A 15,004-nucleotide genomic window follows, 5' to 3' on the forward strand; every position below is an offset into this window, starting at 1 on the left:
CTTCTATTCATTCAGTTAACTGCTGGATCCCCAAAATTGATTCAACAGGTATGTAGTGGCAAATTCGGCCCATACTGAAGCCAAAGGGAAAAACAGCAAGGGGTGGGCAGCTCTTCTCTGAAAACACCCGAGGAACCAGCCAGAAAAGCTTTTATGGCCCCGACAAGTTTTCTGCTGAATACCAAGCAACTAAATTACCCTTCCCTAATGGAAGTTACATTTTCATGCTCAGTCAAAAAGCCAACAAAATACACGATTTATACAAAATAGCATCAACCTCTTAGGTAGCCTTTTCTAGCACTTATATCCCAATTCACATCTTATGTCTTGTGCTAAAATAAAATATATTTTTCGTAACCAATTCGAATGTAGCTTTTCAGGTCATCACACAATATATCACTATGGGTAATAATCAGAAAAAATTCTGCATTGACAAAATTAACTTAGAGGTGCCCAAAGAAATTATGTTTTATCCTAAATATGGTATAGCTTTGTCAGAAGCTAGGAAAAATATATAGTGACATAATACTTATGAGTTCGTAATCAGATAGAAGCCTTCCTTTCAAAATAGTCACTTTACATAGTGCCTATGTAATAAAATGGATCATTCATTTTAATGACATGGGGTTCTAAGTGCATTATGTAAAGATAATTTTTAATCATAAACCTTAACAGATATAGCAACATGGAAATTTTTTAAAATCAAAGGATTTTTGATTCCATGATCAGCATTCTATTAAAATTTGACATAACTTTCTAGATCCTGATCACATTTTGAACATAACCATAGTATAAAATGCCAGTCTCTTATGAATTTTCAAAGAAGCTAAACTTTTTTTTTGACAGAATAAGGATCCATTAACCTTTTATAGTAAAAAAATTTATGTTTTTATTCATACACTAAATGATACAATAAGCAGGTCTCTTTACTGTGTTCATTTATAGGTAGGGAATATCATAGGTATCCTCCTTGAAAGTTTTCCAGTTACCAGGACTTGGTAACATTAAATCCGATGCAGACATAAAAAAAACCAAATCTTAGCAGTTTGTTAAAAAAAAATAATTTTCTTCTCAGAGAAAGAAAGACTGATAATTCTTTACCCAAATCACACAAATGAAAATGAAATTCTTGACAACATAATTTTCACAAAATTGTCTAACTATTCTGTTGTGTCTGTGTATGAATATATGTGTATGTTTGTATCCATATGTATATATATATATACATATATATATATATATATATATATATATATAATACTCTCAAATGAAAGACTGATCAGTCTTGGGTGTCAATGCTGTGATAAGGTTTTCTTTGTCTCAGATTTTGTAACTATCTTGGTGGGGAGAAATTCTATGTTTTTTCCCCCAGGATGAAGAAAGTGGAGGACAGTTATCTGCACTGTTATTTAAAACATCCCAAATGCTTGTGATTTTTAAACAAGAAAATATTCAGCCAGTATGCAACCCATACAATCCCCAAAGGAGAGCTACCACTAGCTGAACTACTCAGCTAAATGGCTGGTTTGCATTGCCCTGGTCTTTATCTAACACTGAGAATAGACTGCTGTTTTATCCAAAGAGGAATAAATTGCTGTTATTGTGATGTTAGCCCATCACTTGGCATTGCAATTCAAGTTTTTGTGAGAAAGAAATGTATGATCTAACTGCGACTTGACCTATGCCTTCCGAGATCTGTCTAGGTGCTCTAATGGAGCAGAAAAAGTGGTGAATATAAGGACATGCAAACTGATGGTGGTGAAAAATTTGTTTGATGATAGACGTGAACAGAGGAAGACTTTTAGGAGTGGGTGTTTTTATGACAGCCAAGTTTGTTTAACATGCAAAACGGTCCTCACCAAATCTTGCTTTTTCTTTAATTTTTTAAAAAGAGCCCTAATATTAAATATCCATTATTTTGTCCTTGGTATTGAATGAGGATGCAAAGATAACCTGCTAATAGCTTTACAGCTAAGTGTGCACAGATGATTCTTTACAGATAAACATCTGGATTTCTACAAAAGCATTTTTTAAACCATTTTGATGAAGCACCAGGAAAGGAATATGCTCAGATTTTTTTTTTTTTTTTTTTTGCAGAAAAGTGATTCTCTGTTCATCCTGTGTAGTACCCATTTAATGTCTGCTATACCCTGGTAGCACTACTACACATAACAATATATGCTTGGTTTAAATAAGATAATTGTAAGGACTAATTCTTTTTTTTTAAATCCCATACATGCAATCCAGTTTATGAGCCATTTGTTTAGAATTTTTCTGGGAAGGACCTGTTTTTAAAGTGGCCTGGAGACTAGCAGCAGTTAGATTTTCGACTCGATAAAGGCTCACTTTTCATTCATAGTCAGAGCCTAAATGTGCTCTTCTTGTACCTAAACAGATAATAAGCACTCAGCACACTCCCCCTTCTTGACACAACACACTGAGACTAATCACACATAATTGGAGAGGAGGAGCAGAGGGCTGGGCAAACTATTGTGTCCAAAGGACAAATGGTCAGTTTATGACGATTTGGTCTGATGTAGTGATTTCTTATACATCTATAGGCGGGGGGAAAGCTCTGTTTGTGTGTGTGTGTGTGTGTGTGTGTGTGTGTGTGTGTGTGTGTGTCAGAGACACAGAGACAGAGAGAGACAGAAACCCAGAGTTAGAGAGACACAGGGAGACACAGAGAAACAGTTAATTTCGGAGAGATTCCAAAGACATGGTGATTTAGGAGAGGAAGAAGAATCATGACGTGTGTCTTGTTTAGACGTCTTCCCCAAAATAAGAAAATTCTATTTTAAAAAAAACCTCTAACTACAAAGAATTTTGTTCCCAATTAATCAGATAACAAAAGAATATGTGAGTTTTCACAGGTCAACAAAACGGTTTGATTCAGGAAGAGCATCAAGTCCACTGGGAGGATAAGAAAAACACAGCTTTGGAGAGCTTGAGAATCACTGTATCTAATAAAAAGGTAAAATCTGAAACTCAAAACTGTACAATATTATGGAGGTGATGCAAGGCAGAAATCTTAGGATTTTCCAATGTCAATGTGCCAAAATAAAAACAAACACCCAAAACTTTCCTCTGTTATCTTACCAATTATATGCTCATAGCTTTATGAAAAATATTTATGACAATACAAATTGATGCCTGCCTTTTCTGAGTTTTTTAGTCTTTTACCCTTGTTTGGTTAAGACTAGTAGAAGTGGATAATGAAGATTTTCTTCATATGTATCCCATTCTTCATTTTTCAACTGAAAATTAGAAAAAAAATTAAGGATCAGTTTTTAGCCATAGATAACAACTTATTTTATTCTCTTACCTGGATGTATTGTTTATGAAAAATACACAAACACGCACACACAGACACAGGCAGCAAGTATCTGATACACAACTAAAAAACAAACACAAATTTTAGTACTCTCAGGAAATCCAATGATAGCATTATGAAGATGTGAATCATAGGTTATTTTTGTGAGCAGCACTTTTCAGGACACAAACCGAATAGCATTTTACAAAAAGAATCTGAACCACAAATTACAGACTCAGGAAGTTAATGAAATTACTCAAGGATTTAACCACAAAGTATGAAGTTTTTCCACCAGGAGGTTAACTTCCCATGCTTAGACCAAGTTATGTGTAATGATGCTGCAGCTCCATCCTCCTCCCCACCCCATTGTGTTAGAGATCACCAGACATCAGTAGACTCCGGCAATACAAGGTTTGCCTGGGCTTAGATATCAGACAGGCCCTGTAGCAGCACCTGAAGAGTTTGTTATTTGTTTTATTTTATTTTTTTTATTATTAATGATGTGAAATTCAGAGAAAAAATAGAGCTACCAACTCCTTACTCAAGCTCCATCAGGTCTTCCATGATGAATTAAAATTTCAAAAAAAAAAAAAAACAGATACACAAATCTAGAACTAACATTCCCTTAATTGATTATAACAGTAAAAGATATTTAGCTAGTTATACATATCAAACTCAAAAAAAAATTTTGAGTGTCCAGTCATGCTGAGACCTTTGATTAGATTTTTAAAAACTACTTGTTAAATTTTTTGTTTTTCAAAGAATGATTTGGGGATAAGGATACCCTACATTTTATTTTCAATTGGAGAATGAAATAATAATATTAATAATATAAATCAGCCAAACATCACCCCCAACCTAGACAGATGAAGCAGTTCAGCTCTGCTTATCCTGAATGACTAGAAATAAAATATGAGTTAGTCTAGGACAGGCTCCTGTAAATGTAACTGTAACATAAGCCTTCTCCAGAGTATAATCCTTAGCTGGGAAGTGATTCTGGAAGCCTTGGGCCCCTTGTTAATTAACACACGCTTCTCTTTCTATAGGGGAAAAAAGCTGATTTAGTTTTTTCATTCTAATCTACTTTATCGAGGTGTGGGTTGCATAATCATTGAAGTAGCTTCCATTTATTTCCTAGAAGTCTGTCAATTTGGAAAGATTCTTGTCACCCCAACATAGGGAACGGCTCTTTTTTTTAATCTTTTTATTTTTTAAATCACAGTTTCTTTTCATTCTTAGAAAAAATGCAGGATAAATGACCTCACAGATTTCCTATAGCAAAGCCACCAGTCAGGACTTCCTAAGCTCAAACATCTCTGATTCTCTTTGCCCCCCACTTAGGAGGGTGACAGAGGGAATTTCCCCCAAATGCTTTGCACCATGAGGAGAGGGGCAAAGGCAGCTGAATTCTTTCCTCAGGGAGTGGGGATAAAGGAAAGTTGATTACTCAGCTTGAATCAGCTGACCTACTCACTCACAATGTACTAATAGAGAGAGACTCAAATGAGCTCTTTATAAAGTCCCTGAGGTAATATATGGGATAAATAATTCTTCTGTAAATATGGGCTAGAAACCACTTTTAACTTGGATTCTGTACTGACCTCTGCAGGCCAAAACAGAGGCTTCATTCCTGGAAGGGGGTAGGTCCAGTTCAATGCCATCTGTGAGCCCTTCCAGCAATGAAGGAGGAGGGACCCCTCCAAGAAAATATTATAACCTGTCACCAGATCATGAACGTGTCAAGACTATAGCATCAGGGTACTTGAAACACACACAAAACAGCTAGAAAAATACCTGCTTTGGGGGGAATGTTATGTGGCTTAAGAGTAATTCCATGTATCAAAGCTATATTTCTGGGCCCAATTAATAATTATAATTTTAAGAAATGAAAAGGTACCTTTTAAAAAAAATGAACAAAAAGCAAATTGTGAATAAAACAATTTTTCAATTTTGCAGGTTAAAGCTAGGTCTTTGAGGACTGAACTAAATTACATAGCTGCTATTAGTAGCATTATGCTTTACTTCATAATTGGATGTAACACGCTCAGCCTTACCCTGTGAATAGCTGCCGCAGGAGTGGAGTTCATACTGTTTACCCTTTACAGTATCCACAATTATCAACAGCACACCACACAGATTCTGAGCACCAGCCACTTATAATGTGGCATTTTGAATAGATAAGCAGAAATGCAATATGGCCGTTCTTTTGACACAATGTCCTGACTTTACCACGGAGCTGGAGACAATTTTCATTACCAAGTTCACACACACACACACACACACACACACACACACACACATGCACACATACATGCATGGGTATACATGTAAATATATAGAAAATAAATGCATATATATGTATACACCAACATGTAGACATGCATACATACAGAGAGAAAATAAATCAACACAGGTAGTTTGAGACAGGAAAAAAGATAACGCTTCAGAAGAAATGACATTTTAAAGGCTATTTCTATGAATGAGGGGATTTTTATTAACAAAATTCCAAGCTAATAGTATTTCCAGCCATTTCTGAAGTCAGAGCTCTGTGCCACTGAAAAATTTGCCAATCTCACATCTGGACATGTTGAGCCACCCAGCTGGGCAGTGCCTTCCATAGCTAGCTAGCAAAGGGACCGAGAAGTAGGAGTGGCGATCTGGGTTTTTGTTTTGCCTCCCGAAGCTGGCAAAGCCAGTTTTTTAAGAACATCCACCACCCCTTCAGATTGGCTCCCGAGCAAGGTGGGTTGCAATAGGTGGGTGCAGAATAACCAAAGCTCTGGCAGAAAGTATAGAATGGCACAGATTTGATTACAGGCTTGCTTTTTTAACGGAAATAAAATTTCACAGCTAACAATGAAAGGTGAAAAGTTTAAGAGGCAAAGCTGCTCCTCCTGATCACTGACTGTTAATCAGCTTCATGGGTGGCTGCCTAAATCTGTGGATTTTTTTTTTAACTTGCACTACTGCCAAGATTGTAACTAATTTTTTTCCCCCTGTTGTAGGAGGAGGGGTGAAAAACTCTACATAGGAGGCAGCTGTGTATGAGTGACATGAGGCACTAATGCAGAGGGCAAAATTAAAATTCATGAATCTCTTCACAACCATTTGTGTAACAAGATTAAGACGGGACAGCAGCAAAGAGCTGTATTATCAGGAGTCTTACAGTTCTCCAGCTGGTTACGCTCTATTCCAAAACAGTGGGGCTAAGAGGATAACATGCAGCCTGAAGGAAAACTCCTCTCCTTCATTTGGGAGCCGACCCATCCCAGGGAAGATGGAAGTTTATAAGAAGATGGAGGAGGAAAACGACTGGTTTCCCCCACTAAGAGAGAAAACTTTTTAAGCTGGGCTCACTAACATAAGACAAATAAAAGAAAGCTTCCAGTGGCAACATCCCCTAGCCTTCCTACCTTACCCTACCCTACCCTCCCTGAGTCTCACATTCTGGCCTTGAGTCACTTGTTCAACCTTCACCAACACTTCCTACTTGGTCCTGAGGAGGGATGGGATGGTGGAGGAAAAGAAGCAATGGAGCTAACAATTGGTGGCTTTGACCTTAGAAAGGTCTCCTTAGGAAAGAGCCCTCTGAATCTTTAAGAGTATGGATCTGCTCCACAGCACCAAACTCCAATACTTCTGCACATCCTCATTTGGTAAAAGACAAGTACAAGTTTATCCCTTCTGGCTTTGCTGGTAGGTATCTATCATCCTACTTCATATCTTCATTCAGTAAAAAAAAAAACCCAAAAAACTGCAAGTATATCACTTCTAGCTTTACTGTACGTGTCTGTGCTGGAAAGCCTGTTGATGCTGGAAAGCCTGTCTCTGTTTGGGGTATCTGGGACACTCTCTTGATAGAGACACAAAGGAGTTTTAACAAAAAATTCGGCTGACACCGAATCACAGTCATGTAATCTTGGGATTTTGATCTGGAAGGGTATCTTCTAAGCTCAGTATCTTCATGTTACAGATGAGGAAAACTGAGGGCCAGACAGTCAAGATTCAAACCCATGTCTCCTGATTCTAAATCCAGTATTCTTTCCCATTTGGGAGAATATTCTTTCCCACCACCAAAAAACTTTGACTATATTGTTGCCATCATATTATACCAGCTACCTAAAGCTTTCCCTGCACATCTCCTCCCAGCAGTATTGTATTACACTTCTACTTCTTAAAAGATGACAAAAGAGATCCCTGAGGTAATATGTAAAATGAATGAAAAGGGGAAAACTCACATACTTTGATTTTTAGACAGTTTTGCTGAGATAATGAATTAAGGCCCTCTGTCAATTCCACTTATTCAATAAATGCTACTTTTGTGAAACTAGTCAATCAGTCAATGATTATTTTTGAGGGTGCTTATTTATGGGCGTGCACCATGCTGAGGTAGACACCAAGCAGAGTTTAAAGAGAGAGTCACTGTTCACTGAGCACTCATACAGGTAAAAGGAGGGTGCGGGGAAGTCAAGGACTCTACCATTGACTTTAGAAGGGTCACTGTAGACAATAGGGTGGACACATCCCATAGTGCAGAGCCCCATGTAATCATCCGGTAACTTGGATTTTACAAGCTGACAATGAAAAAATACATGTGATGTTCCAGGAGATGATAATGATGATTCACATTTATATAAGTGCAAGGCATCGTGTTAAAATTCATCATCAGCTGACCTCTGTACCTCTAATCTCTTCCCTAGTAACTATAGCTGGAGAGGAGACCATTCTGTTATAAGGGATGGAGGGTAAAGGAGGGGGGAGTATGAGAGAACATTCCACCTACCACATAATACCCTAAAAGCCATTCCTCCTGTTCTGGGGGTGGGATGAGTGATGGAAAATAGGCTTCCAGGCAACTGGATGAGAGCTGAGTTACATGTAATTTTCTTCCCCTCCCCCCATAATAAATGGTGGACCAGATTCTGTCAGAAGGAATAAATTGCTAGTTATGGAAGTATTTAACTCTTTCAGTCCATAAGGTCCCAATTTAAAAAAAAAAACTTTCTTCTGGGGATGAAAATGGGACCCAAGTGACCCCAGGAAATCAACTCATTTCCAGGAAGTGTCCAGCTTCCTCATTTTCTCCTCCAAGATGAAACTCGTTCTACATTCCCTATGCACCAATGGGTAGGTAATAAAGAGTGTTGAGCAGGCTATTAGTGTTTTCCCAGGAGAAAATCAAGGTCAGGCTTTTACTTTTTACAACTACAACTTGTAAAATCATGACAAGTCAAAGGATCTTGCTGAAGCCAGATTAGCTCAGCACAGGTGAATTTTGGGGGGCATGGGGCAATGCCCTAAAATCATCAGAGGTAATAAATGTGATCCTGATAACTCTGACGTGTATTAACAAACATGGCATTCCTAAAAAGTTTTTGGTGGAACACCTGCCTTTCCGCGTCCTACATTACTCCTTTCCTATAAATAATAAAAGGCTGATAACACTGCTTTATGTAAGCAAGCTTAGAAATCACTCTCAGATAAGTGCTTTTGACCTAAATCTTGTAGCTCCTCGATCTGACATATAACCTCGCAACTGTGAAATTCTGTATGAGATTTAGCGGTCTGAAACTGCCAACTGACCCAGCTATAAAGCCAGGGGAGATAAGGATTTACAGTACGATATGATACAATTAGACATTCACCTTCTATTTATTTTGGGACAGCAAAGCATTTAACCTACTTAAAGGCGGTAGGCTTTTTCATTAAAATAGAAATGCTTGTTTATTATTCACTTCTAGGCCATCTCTCCTGCATCCCACAAATTAGTCTATTATGAATGTAAAGATTAGTTTATTATAGAAAAAAATGAGTAAACAGGCACTGTTTCTGTAAAATCCTCCTAGACGCACAAAGATAAAAGATGACTTTGCCACACAAAAATAATCAGATACAAATAGCTGTTCAGAAGCAACACACCTAAGGAGTACTTTAATCAAATATTTAGGTTACCTGCCAAAAAGACCATGATCTCTTCAAAATGCAATGCGGATTAAAGTGTTATCTAACACAAGCAGAAAACTAACCTTGGAGTGGAAGTTTGAAATGTGTTCATCATAATTTTCATGTCTTTGGAGAAAGAAACCAGCCTTTTCAGCTAGATTGCAAAACTGGTTTAAAGTAGTCCCTCGGAGTGGGGCAAATACCAATGCTTTCCCCTAGAACATTAGAAAGGAAATTCAGACATTTTCAAACTGGAAAGTGATCAGACATAACAGATATTGGTGCAAGCATTGAGAGAGAAACTCTTAGGCAAGGACACTTAATTGTTCTTATTAAGGCTTCCACAGAGGGCGTAATAAAATTGCCCATTCATAATAAGATTTGATTTTAGTCTAAAAAATTAATAAGCATTTTGACAAGTTTTTTTATATAAAAAAATGAACCCTTGACACACAAACCCACACACATAACAAAAGGAATAATGCCAAAGTTTGGTGTTTGGTACAATATATACTTTCTCTCTAAAGTCTAACATAGAAACCTCTTGTTTGTACAAGAGCTTAGAACAGCAGCACATATCCACTGTTATAGAATGAGTTGGAGCTGTTCAATAACAGCTGAAGACATCTCTCTCTCTCTCTCTCTCTCTCTCTCTATATATATATATATATATATATATACATATATATATATAATATATATGTATATATATATATATATATATATGTAAAATTGTAAAATGCAGTACATCTCAATAGCATTTGTAGGAATGGGGGTATATACAATGTCCATTCATTATCGCTTGAAAATGTCTCCGTAATCAGCCATATACCAAGAAACACTCCATAAAAACACATAGCATCAAAGTAGTTTTGTTTGCTTTTGTTATCTTTTAATGACCATATCAAGTATTCAGATTTCACTACCACCATCAGCCTTTTCCAATAACGTAAGGGCAAAAAGTCTTCCACCTTCATTGAAATCCATCTTAAGGGCCATGATTCTAGCAAAGCAATATCCTCATTCTAGTATTCCAACATTTGAGTTTCAATGAGACTGATTTAATAGAATAAATTAACATAAATATAGACTTCACTTAGGGTCACAAGTCTTAAGAGTTTTTTTCCCTGATTCCTTTCTTCTTTTCTTCTTTTCTTCTTTTCTTTTTTCTTTTCCTTTATTTCAGAGGAACTTCTGCCATAGAGTTCCTCTTAATAACCACTACTAGTGTGTCACACAGGTCTTTTGTTCTCCTTCCCAAATGTTCAGGTGTTCAAATCCTCTAACTATCGTTGTCTTTCTAAAGAAGTCTGTAAGCTCCTAATTATTTTCAGGGCTATGGACAATTTGGTATCAGCACTCTACTTGTTGCTTTGGGAATATTTTACAAATCATGAAAACATATCATATTTGCTCCTGAAGAACAGATTGTCATTTAGAGTGGGAGAAGAATATAGTGCAGAAAAGTGAAAACAACACTGAAATTAGAGTCATCAGACCCTGATTCTAGTGCCTGCTCTGATGGAAAGTCACTTCACTTCCTTGTTTCAGTTTCTTCATCTGTCAAATGGTGAAACAATATTTTTGAATAAGGGTTTGTTTTGAGGTTCAAATGAAATCACAAGTAAAATACTTAGAGAAATAAGGAGGTTTGTCCAAATGTAAAATTGAAACTTTATTTTTAATAGCAGCTAATACAAGGCTCTACATATTTTATATTCAATAAATATTTATTGAATTGAACTGAATGCATATATGCATATACATTCGCTTCCCCAACTACCTGTATGAGGACACACTGTCTCACACACACACACACACACACACACACACACACACTATATTTTTATAATGTGTTTACATGCACACCAAGACACATAATTATAGCAGCGCCATTCATGCCACTACACTTATGGGTCTGTCAGCTTTTCCATTATTAATTGCTATTTTCAGGAGGTTTTCAAACTTAGCCACAAAAATTCATTCTGATGTGAAACTGGATATAATACGTGGTCTCAGCAGGGGAGCAAAAGCCTCCATTAAAAAAGAAAAAAGAATAAAGAATACTAGTAGGTCATTTAGTCATTTCTGAAAACTGGTTGGCTTTTTAGATGTTTGAACAATGAAAACTGTTTCATTTAAAGCTGCCTTCCAGAATTGTTTTATGGTCACAATGTAAGAGTCAAATCTTAAAGCTATTATCTATGTTATACATTTAAATCACTGCCATGAGCTTCTTGGGTTAAGTTGATGTTCAGTTTCACAAAACCAGTCCACATTTTGTCACTAACTTGCTAAGTGACCTTGCGCAAGTCACCTGGCCAAAGTCCCCTTCATAGTTTTATGATTCTGTGCAAATACACATGCCTTTTAAATCTGACATGAAAGCTTATAGGATGACTGGAAGTGATCTCACCCATTGCTTATAATCTTTTTGACACTGTCTTTGAACTTATCTTTTCTCTACACTGTAATTGTTTGCATATATATATATATATATATATATATATAAATATATGTATATATACCCTCCTTAAGGCCAGGGTCTTTGTCTAATGTAATCCTTTTGTCTCTCCAGGGCTTGGGGTCAGAGCCTTGCCCATGGTAGGCATTTAATGAACTTAGTTGAATAATATCTAAAATTTTGATGAATAAATCTATATCCAAGTAATCTAAAACCTAAAGCCTCTGGGGGACTTAGAGGTCTATTTCTTTGTTTTAAAATATCCATATATGAAGCAAAGTCCCCTCTCCTTTCTAAAAAGCTCTATTTTCAGCTTATTGTGATGGTATAATGTTGATTCTATATGGCATTTTACCTAGTAAGAAGAAGAATAATGACAGAGAGTAATTATTTGAGTCCATTATTTATTTACTTTTAAGTTTAACTTCTCTTCTTTTCTTCCTTCTTTCCTTCCGTGTTTTATTCAAAGCTGTCTTTTAGAATTGGTTTTATGATCATAATGACATAGTCAAATTTTGAAAGCGATTATCTATCTTATATATTTAAATACCAGCCATGAGTTTCTTGGATTAAATTGATATTCAGTTTCACAAAACCAGCCCAGATTTTTGCCCACTAACTTCCTAAATTTCCTTCCTTCCTTCCTTCCTTCCTTCCTTCCTTCCTTCCTTCCTTCCTTCCTTCCTTCCTTCCTCCAGCTAGGGACTTCAGTCTTCACTCTAGTTAATGGATAAAGAAGGTAGTTCAGTCAAATGATCCAGTGTGAAAACTGGATGAGGGTGTATCAATCAATTTGAGAGAAATAAAGTCTTTTGACCATTGGACAGACAGTTGATGGAATGGAATAGTCTGTGACTGTATGAAAGAAAAGGACATACTTCTTGGCCTAAATACAAAACAAAGCAAGCCAGTTGAAGAGAGTAAAGTCTATCGTCAAGCAAATATAGTGGTGGAAGACTGACAATCAAGTCTATTAGGAATGTGGTGGAGTAGAGAATTTATCTGTCTGTGTCTTTCCCCTTGCAGTGGAGGAAATTCTGATGACATATCAGAGGGAACTTTGGTGATAAAGATTGGTAGCAGTCTACTGGAGCTAGTAGCAATGAATGGTGAAGAGTACAATGCTTTCAGCCTGGGAAGCCACTCCTGTGGGAATTAACTTTTCCTGAACGTGCTACGGCCACATCTACCTAAGACCCAGAAAGCAAAATGCTTTCCAGGGTCCTTTTACTACTAAATCGTTCAATATCAGAAACTTAAAATATTTTATCAGTAGAACTGACATTAAGGAAAAGCAGTTATTATGTACTATGTTCCTATAACCTAAGAACTATGGGATGGATCCATTTTGCTTTGCAATGGAAACTTTTTCTATGTGTTTCTCCCCAATTAGAATGTGAGCTCCCTGAGAACAGGTACTATCTAACTCTTCTATCTGTCTCCAGTGCTTAGCACATTGTAAGTGTTTAATAAATGACCTATTCATTCATTCCATGCCAAATGAAGCACCTAAAAATGGTTGCAAAAAAAAATTCACCTAAAAACAGTGGCAGCTTCAGGAAAGTGACCCTTGTACCTGTGAAATATGCCAGCTATGGATTCAACAAAGGCACCAACATGCATTTTTTTGTCACATGCATTTATTTATGTAGTTTCTCTACCTTTAAAGTTTAAATTTGAATCCACTTTGTTCACAGTAAGAATGTACCTCCAGTTGATGGGGTGGGCGTGGGGGGGGGTGAGAGAGGTGAGGTGGAAGAGATTTTACACCAAATATTCTTACTTCTGGTTTGGTTGATTGGTTCTTATCTTTCATTATCAAAGAAGATCAAAATGACGTCACTATGTTAGAGTTCTGTAGTGAGTCCAACTGTGGCTGATCAGATCAATGCAACCTTGGAGTGCTCTACCACAGGTTGGGCACAAAATGGTGGGTTTTCTCTAAACAAATACAACTCATGTTTCCTTTGAGCTGCTTCAATTCTGCCTTGTTCATAGAGCACAGGTATATCCCTAGAACCTGAGAATAGTGAATAGCAGCTGTTATCTAGGAACTTAGACTGCTAATTTGGATAAGAGTTGGGAAAATAGCCCTGGAGGGAATATTACACTTCTTTCTTTATCATAATCAAATATTGTGGAAGAAAGATGGGATTATTATAACTCAACATCATTTTAAGGGTCTTCAATAATATCATCAGGGCACAATAATCCACCTGGCTAGATCTTAGAAGATAAACATTGCATTTTTTTGTTTTCCAAAATTTAAAAATATAAGACTTCTATGGATGTCAAATTATCATGACTTTAATCAGCTGACTTTCAATTCAACAAAGTTTAACTTCCTATATAATATTTATATTTATAAAATATTTTTAAAATTCAGAAAGATCATCATATCATATGCAAACCTTTATTTATAATGCATTAGTTTTTGCATTTTTGTTCACTTGTCCCTAGACAAGGCAAAAGTTACTGATCTAACATATATGGAGTCTCATGTGTTCATTTTCTTTTTTTTTTTTTTTGCCTAACTTCTGTTTTCATCGGAGTAGGAAAATTGCCAATGAAGAAACCCCCTTTACCAAAGTGTATCTGCAACTAAAGTCTTAAGAGTGTTTCCTAAGGTCAATGAGGTTAAGTGTTTTGAGCAGGGTCATATGTGGAAGATAGGACTTATTCATAGAATTATCAGTTTAGAGCTGGAAGGAACTTAGAGGTCATCTAGTCTAATCCCTTCATTTTAGAAATGAGGATGGTAAGATGAAAATTAAGTGACTTGCCCAATATCACACAGGGGATCTATGTCAGAGATGGAATTTGAACCTAGATTTTCTGATTCCAGGGCTAGTGTCTTTTTCAGTATATTATACTGCCTCCAGACTCCAGGTCTCCCTAACTCCCAAGTCAGCTCTCTATAATGATGTCTTATTTATTTACTTAATTAGGATGATTTAAAGTTTTTAAGAGGAGTGTTTCAGGCTCATAAAATGTTTTATCCCTTTATATGACAAGTTTTTTTTTTTACTAAAATATCTTTTAAAAGTATCTTAAAAAATAAGAATCCACAAATATATTGGTTGTTCAATTGTTTCTCAGTTTTGTCCAGCTCTGAGACCTTATTTGGAGTTTCTTGGCAAAGATAATGGAGTGGTTTGCTCTTTCCTTCTCTGGCTCATTTTACAAATGAGAAACTGGGACAACAGGGTTAAATGACTTGCCCAGGGACACACAACTAGTAAGTGTCTGAGATTTGAATCTTCCTAACAAGTGATGAGTCTTCC

At 36.5% G+C, this 15,004-nt stretch overlaps 1 protein-coding gene across 1 annotated transcript in view; it reads right to left on the reverse strand.

Annotated features, from left to right (window-relative positions):
• Positions 1-891: 891 nt before the first annotated feature.
• The window catches only part of LOC141513378 (calmodulin-lysine N-methyltransferase-like), an 84,235-nt gene continuing 70,122 nt past the window's right edge, over positions 892-15,004 (reverse strand). Inside the window, exons 9-10 of the mRNA XM_074223158.1 lie at positions 9,340-9,471; positions 892-3,257 (exon numbers count right to left, since the gene is read on the reverse strand). Coding sequence (XP_074079259.1) covers positions 3,180-3,257; positions 9,340-9,471 — 210 coding nt within the window. The 3' untranslated portion in view covers positions 892-3,179. The remainder of the gene's footprint in view (positions 3,258-9,339; positions 9,472-15,004) is intronic.

The sequence above is a fragment of the Macrotis lagotis genome, chromosome 1 (assembly GCF_037893015.1).
Source record: "Macrotis lagotis isolate mMagLag1 chromosome 1, bilby.v1.9.chrom.fasta, whole genome shotgun sequence".
NCBI lineage: Eukaryota > Metazoa > Chordata > Mammalia > Peramelemorphia > Peramelidae > Macrotis > Macrotis lagotis.